The following is a 12,501-nucleotide window of genomic DNA, read 5'->3' as shown; positions in this document are numbered from 1 at the left end:
CACATTGAAGCTCCTTGTTTAACAATCCTCTGTGGCCATTGCTATGCCTCCCCAGGTCGAGGTTTTTGGGTAAATTTTTGAAAGAAATGCGGTGAATGCGCTGAATTTTTGCAAGAAATGCGGTGATTGCGATGAATAAAGGAAAATAAATATTTCACCTCCTTTCACTGCATTTCTCACAACAATTCACTGCTAAATTCACCGCATTTCTTACAAAAATTCACCAAATTTGCTTTCCAACGTTTACTCAATCTAATTTAACTTCACAAGAATTAGCAAAGCAGGAAGTGACAGTTGGCGTAGTGGAATAAGCAGTTGAAGGCAAGCATGAGGTCAGAAGTCCGAAACCGTTTGCGGACAAATTTTTTTTGTGAGAATACTGAGAACGTGGTGAAAATAAATAATTCACCGCGATTCACCGCATTCACCGCAAAAAGATGTAAGAAATACGCAGTGAAAATTTTTTTTTCTCCGCATTTCACTGCATTTGTTACGAAATTTCACCGCCAAACCTCGACCCGGGTCAGCATCCTGTGTGAATGGTGACAAAATTATCACACCCAATCATTAGATGATTTTTCCACACATAATTTTTTTATCGGCTGAACGCAATTACTCAGCATGTTTACATAACTCTTTGCATCCTATCAAAGAAATGGTAAATTTTCGGATCTATTCTGCCCCCCCCCCAGTGTTTTTTATGACCCCCAGTTACAAATTATATGTTATTATGTAGCACGTTACTATGTAAGAAAATAGCACGTGCGCCTGGGGGTCTAAAAAAATTTATGCTCACTAAGTTTGGGGTGGGGGGGGGGGGGCAAACAGAATAGATCTAAATTTTCTTTGGGCACTATTGGGCAATAAATCAATCAGAGAACCGTTCTAACAATTCTTTGAGTTCTTTCTGGTCAGCTAGGGGTATTCTATCGCTTGGTTTGTCTGCAATTTTCACTAACGCAGGAATTTATTTTTGAGTCTCGATCTTCTTTCCATTTAACGGCATTTTATTCGCCAGTAAAAAGAACAATGACGCTAGCCCGAAACCGTGCATCGCCCATGAAGTTCAAACACTCTATTCCGAGCACAAGTTAGAGCAATAAAATCGGGAACTATGAAAATCTGTAAAATGAAAGAGAAGTCTAAAAGTTTTTGCTCCATTAATCAACAAGGCGGCTCGGTAATGTGCGATCGCACATAAGGTTCCGACTCCACAATTTTGGCATAATTGTCTACTGAATGAAGAACAGATAGAAAAACACAAAAAATTCAAGTATTTTTCAAAAAAAAATGGTGTATGAACGAAAAGATAGCCTCCAAAACAAATAACACAGTGGAGTAAAAAATGATGCATTAGATTGATGAGATATGCCGATATTAAGAAAGCGAGAGAAGATGAACGGCAAAATCAAGCAACAACAACAACGACAAACATTAATTATATGAAAAAATTTTTGTCCGTTTTAAAAAACAAAACTTAATAACAAAGTCATAATAGCGTCCGATAAAACTGAAAATAAACAAAATAACTTGTAATTCTCCAGAAAAACATGATTATTCACCAGTTCATAATAAAGATCTGTAACAATTAGACAAAAAAAAGAACAGAAACTTAAAGTTAGAAAATTCGATGAATTTCTTTAAAAAAAAAATTAATTTATTTCAATGTAATGAAAACCATTAGGAATCAACTAAAATATCCCATAGGTTTTCAATTAGCAATGCTTCTATATAAGGGAATTAAGAACTCTTGGTATTCAATTTTTTATGTAGTTAAAAAAAGAACAACAAACAGACAACAAACTAAAAATCAATGAAAACTTTCCAGAAAATGCTTTGGAAGCCGTAAAGCCATACTTTGGCCCCGAAAATATGTTCAATTGTACCTTCGTCGAACACCGATAATGTGGCCGCTCATTAATGAAAATAAGCAACAATTAGACAAAAAAAATTAAAAATTATGTAATACTTGTTTTTTTTTCAAAAAAAATTTATTTCCAAAGACATGAAAGCCATTAATTACAAAATGAAAAAGTTGAATAGGTTCGTCCATTTTTCCAAAGGAAACCCTTGAGAACTGCAATTATCCAGAATATGTCTTACGTCTACAAAAAGAACGTCAAATATGACAAAAATCAAAAATTCATTTACTTTTTTTGGTGAAAAACCCGTGTGGAAGCCAGTAAAGTCAAAACGAATTCTCTTAAAACATTAGATTTCGTGACAACAATCCCTTTTCACACCTTCCCTTGAAATGTGTTATGTGACCTCTCATTAATGAAACTAGGTAACAATTAGAACAAAAAGAAAAAAGCAATATTAGAACTTCTTTTTATCGGAAAAAAAGCAAGAGTAAAACATGTTTTTTTTTCGAAAAAAAATTATTTCCAAAGACATGAAAGCCATTAATTACAAAAGAAAAAATTTAACAGGTTCGTTTATTCTTCCGAAGGAAGCCCTTGAGTCATGCAATTTTTCAGAACATGTTAAAAAATCAAAAGTAAATGCTGCGTTTTTGATAATCAACGAATAAAATTAGCAAAAAAACGGCAAAGTTTTATTTACAGAGCTCTCTCAACGGATGTTGAAGTATAATTAGCCCCCTTTTCAGTCTACAAAGATTTTGTTAGTGGTGTTTGGGTGTGCACTTCCTGCAAATTTAATCAGAGTGGACTAAAGAAACTTATTTCGTGCTGTTTTTGATGAAAAAGTCTAAACTTTGTAAAATTTTTAGCCGGAATTTGTGACAAAAAAATCAATGAAATTAGCTGACAATGTCTTTTGTCTTTAAACGTAAAATCATCATTATTATCATAAAAAATTTTATTAAATTTTATCAAAATTGGCAAAATTTCAGTCAAAAAAAGGTGAATGAAATCAACGGAATTCACTCTATTTTCTCGAAAGTTTAAACCGCGATATCTCCCTGTCAAAAACGAAAATCAAAAAAATCTTTTTAATTCCATATTCTACGCTGGACAAGTTTTCTAATGATACCAGTCTCAACTCTCTACGATGAATATATCGATCGGCCAGTATTGACTGAACAAAAAAAAACCCAGTTGAATATATAGTTCCTCCCCCCTCAAGAGGGGTCGGAACAATAATGCATTGGAAACGAATATTAGGAAACAAAAACGTCAAAAGGGTTTTTAAATGTGTTCGTTTTTGCCCTTTCAAAGCTATTAAAAACAAGAAATCTTTTTTTATTGCACGCTTTTTCTACCGTATATTCTGGCAACTTGTAGAAAAAAAATTCTTTTTTTGAATTGAAGGAAAGAACTAATATTTATCGAAATCAGTGTTTTCTAAACCCCTTTTTTATTTCCTTACAAAATCAAAGAAATAACTACATACAGAAGTTAACAACGATGTGAAAATAGAAGCAGCACAATAAGAGCCTTCTTTTTTTACATTTAAATTAAAATAAACCGTTACTATTTCAATTATGTGACAATTTTTCAAAATATCTAATCACTTCAAAAAACTGAACATCGAAAGCATAAGAATTCTTGAAATTAGCCCAAAGTTAATTATTTCAAAAAATTATTTCTCGGTATCAACTTTTATATTTTTCCCCATTAATTTCCCTAATAATCTAATTGCTTTGCACGCATAATTTTTAAACATTTCAGATAAATGCGGGTTTTAGAGGATCTCAAACAATCAAATCTTAATATTCAAATCTTAACAATCAAATATTCCTCTCTCGTTGCAAGAGCTGAGCTTTGGCAATTTTACGTCAATTCAAATTTACGAAACCTGATACAACAATAGAACTATTGTGCATCCAACAAAATTGAGTCCTTGTATTAACTCCCTGTCAAAATATGTGACTCCTATCTAAAGATAGGCCAAAACTTTTCGGCAATAAAAAACTGATGCGATAAGTTGTGAACAAATTGTAATGATACTCAATTTCAGGATTTCAATCAAATATTCTAAACTTTATAAAAATAATTTAATTATGCAAAATGAAAACAACCTGTACAGCATGTCGCAATTGATTACGAATAATCTAAACATCAGATTGTATTAAATATTAACTATTTGTTGTTAAAATCAAATCGTTAGTACTCAATATGATAATTTAAAAGCACACTAATTTTTAAGAGAAATGCGTGAAAAAATTCCAAATTCGCCATTATAGTAAAAATGCGATTAAAAAGTAGCCGAACTGACATTGACCACGGCTAGTCTAAAGTTTGTCGATAAGGTACCGTTAGTCGCATTTTCGGTCTTCTGAAAACATAAATAAACCGTACCTATTTTTTCCCCGATTTTTTTTAATCCTCAAAAATGTAAATTTGAAGTTATATAACCACAACAAAGACATTTGGTTAAATATTTAAATTTACAAAATCGCCTTAAATTTCTATTAATTAATTTCCTGAACGGTTGTATATAACTTCCTATGCCCATACAAAGTCATATAAGAATTGTCAAACGTCCTAGTTTATCATCAAATGACTTTTACAAATTTTTGATTTTTTTTTAATGGAAATGCGTCTTTTATGTTCTGTATTTTGTTAGCTATCAACCGGAGTGGCTTAGTATGTTTAGTAATATTAATAATATTAATGAAGCTTCAAATGAGATAACTTCTACTTTTCCTAAATTATGTCTTTGGTTCACAAGCAACTGTCAACATAACATCTACTGTCAACATAGCATGTTAAATGATCATGCAACCCCCTCCCCCTCCGCCCTTCTTCTTGCCTCCTTTTGCTTTGTCACTGGACGGGTACAACACAACTCTGATTGCCTCGTCGAACACCTCTTTTAGTCCCTCCAGAGTCAAAGCGGAACATTCCATGTACTTCTTGCAGTTGGGAATTTCTTTCTTGGCTTTTTCACCCTCACTTTTTGCAATTTTTTCGGGATCCTCCGAAAAGCAAAAAGAACATTGATTGATTTTGTTGAAGCGTGTAGGTTCATTTGTCGGTGTGCGTTTTGGTTGCGTGGGTTTAACTCAAAATTAGGAGCCTAAAATTTCCTTTCACCTTAATCTTAAATGCTCAAAGGCAATATATATGTCGGAATTGATTTTGTATCGATTTCCAATTGCGGATGATCTGAAAACTGTATATCCGCTATTTTTTTCTTAAGCACTGTACAAAAGTTTCAAAATTTAGTTAAAGTAGATGCTTTAAAAAAATAATAAAAATATCTAGGTTGTGTACTGATGAATCTTTATGCTATTTATGTTTTGCTTTAGAGTGCTAACGCTTGATGAGAAAAGTTTTAACTTCAAATTAGAGAGAGGTTGGTCTGTAAAAAAATAATCATTCTTCAGTACTCTTAGGTTCAATAGCATGCTGGATTTGGGATTTTACTGCTAAAAGGAGCTATTTGAAAGTTTTTGAGTTTTTTGTTTTTGATTTTCAGTTCTAAAAAAGAAAACGAATAATCAAAACATTTTAAACACTGGGACTTCTCAATGCAAAATTGTCCCTGCTATCCAAATAAAATTAAAAATTTCTATTCTAATGGGTATCTTTAACTATAAAAACATGCAATGGCGTCAAAAGAGATTTATTTCACTGTTGTACACTAGCTTCCAAAAGTACAAAAAAGTGTTTATCTGAAAAAAATTGACAAACAATTTTTTCACAGTTTTTCTGCGCTTGCATGAAATTGGAGAAATTTTGAAATTTTTTGAAGACTTTTTATAGAGATTAAGACACAATATATACCATATTTGAGCAGAGCTGCTCTAAAGTGTTGGCTGCCATTGGCCAACGAGTACAATGTATGCTCAGCACTAATCCGTTTTTCTGTTGTTTTAGCGTATCATAATATGTTCGGCGAGTAACTCAAGCGGGGCTTTTGCACTTTGTTTTCACTTTGTCACCTTGTCACATTCATTGCGCCGCAGAAGTATACCCCCAAAAGTTTCTCTTTTAGTCAAAATCACTCGAAGAACAGCTACATAAAAGGACCAAAAATAGGAGACAAGCTTTGTATCTTACTTTTTGCAAAAATGGTTATGCCAGTTTTGCAACATTGAGATAATTGAAAGTTGTAAAATAGGTTATAAGTCTTATATCACGTTTTGGTTCATTTTAGGTATCTTTTTTTCATTAAGTGTATCTCTAATCCGCAATTTAGCCTATTTAAACGCGCGCTTTTGAGCATGCTGATATGATTTAAAGTCTTATTAGTTGAGCATGCAAAAACAATTGAAGCTTTCTTAATTGAGCATGAAAAATTATTAAAGATCATAAAAAAGTAGTAGAGTCATATAAACAAAGGTGATATAAAGGTAGAATTATTGATAAGACAAAATATATTGGTTTTGAATTGCGATCGTTGTTGTAAATATTTGTAAGCATCTGTAAATATCGCTTCTGAACTATCAATCAATTCACATGTGATTTTTGACCAAAATTTCCCCCATGTCCAATTTCATCTTATTATGGACGAACAAGAGGAGTGATGAACTTGCTACAGGAAAACCGCTCGTTCTATAGATGGAAAAATTTACGGAAGTAGAGAGGCGACAATAAAAAAATCTCATTTGACGTTAGTTTCGTTTTGCTTTACCCCAAATTGATACCAAGGGATACTTCAGAAATTAATTTATTTTTCAGATTTCATAAAGTTATTGCACAACAGTGGCGCTTGAATACTAATAAAAGCCTGAAACACAATGAAGTTGGTACGATATAATACCATATTTCCTAAAAATTTTAAAAACTATAAGTTAAATTGAATTCGTGCAAAGGCTGAGAAGCTGCGCAATATCGTTTGACAATTTTATTTTAAACTAGCACTTTCTGGTACTTTGGGTTTCTAGTATGTAACAGTGAATCGAAGCTATTGGGACGCCTTCGCAATTGTTTATAAAAAAATTACTATAAGAATCGAAATGAAAAAAACTTGAGCTAAAACTGTTCAAGCAAATCTGTGCTCAACGCTCAACTCAACTATGAACTTTTGGTTGCAATTTTACCGTATGATCATTTATTTGGAGCACAGAGGAAAGCTGCTTTTATTATTGCTGTAATTTGAGCTAAATACCTCAGGCGAAAAAAGCTGAAACCCGAAGAAGTATGTCTAATGTTTCTAGTCTAGTAAACTTGACAGAAATGAATATTTAGCAAAACCGGTAAAATATGCAACGATGCATATATAACTGGTTTTACATAACCCCTTAAAACCCTAGTCTAATACCGACGGCTATCTTGCAAGATCTTGCAAGAATCTTGCAAGAGTCTTGTAAGATTACGCACCATCTTGCAAGATCTTTGGACCAATTGGACTTTAAGCATACTTTGCCCCTAAGGTCAATTTTTGTCCCAATCAGCAAAGAACAGGAATCTGGCTGATGTTGTTGGATCTCCTTAACCCACTTTTCGAACACGTGATCCAGTGAAGACCTCTGGACAACTGAGAAACAGATCAGGAAGACATCTGTGTCCGGATACGAAAGATGTCGAATTTGGTCAAAGTCCTCTTGACCTAGAAAATAAAGTCAAATTCACATATTCTTTATGTTCTTCGGTAACATTAAACTGGATCATCAAGCTGGATTCCTCAATAATAATTATTATGAAATTACACTCCCTTTTTCTCTGTAAATATTAAAATTTTAGATTTTACAGATCTCAGCTATAAGGGTGAATTAGTTTTCTTTTAAAAATTTTGAAGATATTTTGCAGTAATATTTTTGCAGTAAATAATTAGTTCCTGTTTATTCGTTTAATCTCGTTTCCGAATTTCACACAAGTTAGGGTGCCTTTTCTTTTAAAAATTATTTCAAGACCTTCTACGGAAACTTGATTTTTTTTATTTTTACTTATAAGAATTGTTATATTATTAATGAGAAAAAGTCACACATTGGCAAAAAATGCTTAATATGTCGAGGAGAAATGTTGGAAAATAGCGGTATAAGAAATTTCCTGTTTTTTTAATCAGATTTCCACACTTCACAAAAGTTAGTGAATGAACGAGCAACTGAGTATGTGAGATAGCTAATGATCTATATATATATTTTTTTGTGAAAACTGCAGGCTATCATCATATTTATTCAGGTTGTTCACATTGCATAAAATGCAAAATCCCCTCTCAGGCCGTAAAAAAATAATTACAGAAAATTTTCAGTAGTTTTTTCATTACAGGAAATCCAGATGACTAGTTTTAGATTGTTCAAAGTTTTTTTGAAACAGTGACGAATGAGTGATGTCAACGCCGGATTTTGCAAACTTGCATTCAGTTGACTTTGAAAACATAATGCTGGCAGACGTAGAAAACGGTATACTTTTAAGCGGATAAATCCTATCTTTTCATTTGCATAATTAATAAACTTTTTAATCAATTTTGTTTAATTTCTTACTGGTTCAAATTATCAGGCGAATAATTTCGCAAATATCTCGCGTTGACACATTATTGTTTCTGTGCTCTTGTTTCTCTGATTTTTAGTAGTTTTCGCACTCCATTGTTTTTTAAAAATTAATTCGCATCCACTACAACCCGACCCGGACTGATCATTCAACATGTTCAAAGTGACAAACTAATTAACTAAACTAATTAACTAATTAACTAACCTGCAGTATCCATTAGTTTCAGGCTAATTGATTTTCCATCAACAGTCTTTGTTGCACTGTAGGAATCGAACACAGTGGGAACATATTCACCGGGAAACTTATCCTCGACATAGCTCATGAGCATGGAAGTTTTTCCCACTTCCCCGTCACCCACGACCACACACTTCACCTTCTGGGCCATTGTTAATGGGTTCAATCAGATTTGATAAATGGGCTAATTTCTATTGGAACTGCTTCTTTTCCTACTCAATTATTATTCGTTTTTATGCCAAATATTATGTAAAAATACAGTTGCTACACCGACTTCTTAATAGAATACTCAAACTATGATCAGTGTCGAAAACGTGTATTATTATTATGTTCTGTCCTCGAGGGCGGGGCTGGGGGGGGGGGCAGTATATTGCAGTCTGCACGGACCTAACGCCAAGTCAATTTCAGTACTGGGGCAAGTCTAATTACAAGTCTCATTTCATTACTGATTCAGAACTATGACCATGTCACTTCCTACATATGGCAAGTCTAAATCCAAGTACACGTACCAAATTGGAAAAATTTAGATCAATAGATCCTTTTCTCGCGTTAAAACATAAAATCTTGAAAACACAAAATATTGAAATTTTGATATTCATGGAGCCCAACAACTTTTTTAATTGTTATAAGCATACGGAACATCCAGACACACTCGTTTATTAAGACTAGAAAACTACGAGTTATTGTTTAAAAAACTTTTAGCGCTGGCTCAGACAAACTCGTAAAAATGAAAATTTTACTCAAATAGGTGATAAAAAAACAGCTCCAAACTTGATAATCAAATTCACTTGTGACAATTTTCAGGAAACTTTATAACAAACAAAACTATGATTATGAACAGCTGATCAAAAAATGACAAATAAATTTTGCAATTGAATTATGATTTCGATTTTATTCAAATGAGCAAGACTTACTCATATGCAGAGACGAATGTGGCCAACAAAAATTAGATGATCAAATGCAAGCAAAACTGTTTATCATAATATCCGAAATTAGAGCGTATTTAAATTAAAACTGCAACAAAGCAAACAAATTTTTTAAAAATGTACTATGCAGATAGAAAAATCTTTTCTTTTGTAGTTTTAATTCTCGACAGACGATACCGTTCAATTTTGCCGCATAGTTTAAATATAGAAGTTTGAAACAACATTATTCACAGTTCGTCACAATAGTTTTGAGCGGCTGATACAGTGCACGATAATTAAAAATAAGCTTCTGTATACTTTCGATAAATCAGTTGTCCTCTAAATTTTTTTCAGGTAGTTTTATGCTACCAGATACAATATAAGAGTTTAAGCTGATAAAAAGTCGATACAACAACTCGCATGTATTGCATATTTTTTAAAAAAAGATGATGAATTGAAAACTGTCGAAAATTGGTCAATTCCAATACGTGAAAAGGATTTGTGTCGTTTTTCACATAAATCATTATTTTTTGGTCTTACAGGAGCAAACGCGTTCAAAGGATTTGTGTGAATTTTGTCGTTTTTGTATTTCCCTAGTGATGAGCGGATTCAAATCTTGCAAGAATCTTGCAAGATGATTCAAATCTTGCAAGATTCTTGCAAGAATCTTGCAAGATATCAATCAAGGCCAAAAAATAAATCTGGGTACAAGTGTTTTAGGAAACATCTTCGAAGCAAGTTATTGTTTATTGAACAAGTTACGAAGCCTATTTCAATGAAAAAAAATTAGCCAGGATTCAAAATCTTGCAAGAATCTTGCAAGAATCTTGCAAGATTTTGAATTCCGGAAAAATTATTTATGTATTTTTGGTAGCTAAAACTAACTAAAAACCAAATGTCATGACTGATATCAGAAATCTCCCCTGTGTAGTTAGAGTGTAGTAGAAAAGGAAATTTTGCTATAGCTTGTCTAGGAAAAAAGTTAGTTTTTCATACGGAATTTTGCGAATTTCGCGATCATTGAATTTTAAAAATAGGTCTTTTTCAGCGGGTCAAGGAGTTGTCCAAATCAAACCAAAATTGGTTTGGAGTATCCGCTGTGTAGGTAGAGTGTAAGAGAAAAAGAATTCTTGCTATAGCTTGTCTAGGAAAAAAATTAGTATTTCATACGGAAACTTCCTATTATTTCCGAATAATTTTGATTAAGTAATTTTAAAAATAGGTCTTTTTCATTGGGTCAAGGAGTTGTCCAAATCAAACCAAATTTCGTATGGAGTATCCCCTATGTACCTAGAGTCTAAAAAAAGAATTTTTGCTATAGCTTGCCTAGGAAAAAAGTTGGGTTTTCATACGGAAATTTGCGAATTTCGCGATATATTTTATATTTAGTGATTTATCTGGTGTTTGTCGTTTTATTTGTTTTGGAGAACTGTGTAAGTGAGGCCTTTTTACCACACTGTATCAGTAGTTTATTTCAGTAACTCCGCCACTGCCGGTCCCAAGCCCGGAATGAAAAAGGAGGAGGGAAAAGCCACAAAAATCATACTGGAAAATCTCAAAAAAGTCAGGTTTTAACTTGACTTCAGAAGATTTTCCGACAGTTGATTTAATATTTCAGCTCAACCAACAGCAAAAAAGCAGCCAGGTAACCAGGACAAAAAGGTAAATGTAAATTCAAAATCTTGCAAGATTCTTGCGAGATGGATTTAAAATCTTGCAAGAATCTTGCAAGATGGATTCAATTCTTGCAAGAATCTTGCAAGCAAAATGGAAGAACAATGCATTCCCTTGCAAGATTTCTTGCAAGATTCTTGCAAGATTTTAAATTTATCAATCACCATGGTTCTCTCTCTGCCCCATTTTACTGGGCATAAAACTTTCACCCCCTCCTCCCGGAGATCACAGCCGTGCTGTTTTTTACATTGTAACGCTATAAATAGCAACACATAATTTTTAGTGAAAAATATGCGTGAATATAGCACTACTGCAATATGTTATTGGGGGCAGAAGAACACGGGGGGGGGGCAGAACAGATCCGATTTTGGTTGCTGAAATATCTTTGCTTTATTCATAGATTTGTTGTTTAGAAATTATATATTTCTCGTCGTTGTTGTCAATATTTGCATTAAAAAAACTGCCAATTTTGCCGTCTTATGTCGCATTTTGCACCCCATGTCAGGACACTGTCTGTGGCCCTGATCAAACCTATTTATATAATTGCTGTTGTACGATATGGTTACGAACTTTTTCAGATCAGATCCAACAACTGCCTTTTCCTCGCCCATTAATCTTTGACGACTTATAATTTTTATGTGAATCATACAGAGACGCGTATAACTGCTAGAAGAAATCGAAAGTCATATAAACATTATAGGACTATGGGGTTGTCATTCAGGAATGATATATCAAGTATTCTTCTAATAACATATTTTGCAACAGACATATAAAAAAATAATTTTGAAATTCCTCATTGTCAGACCAGTGGGATCAAATAACAAAAAAGACGAAAAAAATTTGCAAGTCATATTAAAGCTTAGATACAACTTTCTGGTAAGCATAAAGGTCCCTTGAAATTTCAGGTGACCAGAAAGATCGTATGATCGCATGTTTTCCTAAAATTTATAAGAGAGTCATATATGATCGCCTGTAATCTTAAAGCTCGTGTTTCAGTAATCAAAAAGTCCTAAATAAATTTTTTTACAATTAAAATATTTTATATATATATATATATATATATATATATATATATATATGTACATGTATATATATATATATATATATATATATATATATATATATAAATATGTATATATATATATATATATATATATATATATATATATATATATTATAACAATGAGAGTTTTTCAAACAATTTTCCTATCAAGGCATTGTTTCGTTTGGCAAAAGAAACAAAGAAGTTAATACTAATTTTTTCTTCAAATTGTGCTCCAAACCAAATTTAATAATAGAAGTTGTTTTCTTTTTTCCTAGGTTCTATGCCCTGGCGACGATTG

The 12,501-nt window shown here is 32.6% G+C and overlaps 1 protein-coding gene across 5 annotated transcripts; it reads right to left on the bottom strand.

The window, feature by feature from the left end:
• Positions 1-3,898: 3,898 nt before the first annotated feature.
• LOC142355075 (rho-related protein rac1A-like) lies at positions 3,899-9,580 on the bottom strand. Of its 5 annotated transcripts, none has more exons than XM_075407355.1 (4): positions 9,351-9,580; positions 8,550-8,791; positions 7,277-7,464; positions 3,899-4,888 (listed from the first exon to the last, which is right to left on the bottom strand). In XM_075407355.1, exons 2-4 carry the CDS (start codon positions 8,728-8,730, stop codon positions 4,676-4,678), a joined length of 582 nt encoding a protein of 193 aa, XP_075263470.1. In that variant the 5' UTR covers positions 8,731-8,791; positions 9,351-9,580; the 3' UTR covers positions 3,899-4,675. The 5 variants fall into 5 exon arrangements, with proteins under 5 accessions (XP_075263470.1, XP_075263469.1, XP_075263468.1 ...); XM_075407354.1 differs by having other exon boundaries at positions 8,550-8,779; XM_075407353.1 differs by having other exon boundaries at positions 8,550-8,763.
• Positions 9,581-12,501: the final 2,921 nt, after the last annotated feature.

This window comes from Convolutriloba macropyga, unplaced genomic scaffold (genome assembly GCF_964194025.1).
Source record: "Convolutriloba macropyga unplaced genomic scaffold, txConMacr16.3 SCAFFOLD_621, whole genome shotgun sequence".
Taxonomy (NCBI): domain Eukaryota; kingdom Metazoa; phylum Xenacoelomorpha; order Acoela; family Convolutidae; genus Convolutriloba; species Convolutriloba macropyga.
The sequence above is the reverse complement of the archived record's forward strand: the minus strand, read 5'-3'. Positions and strand labels throughout refer to the sequence as shown.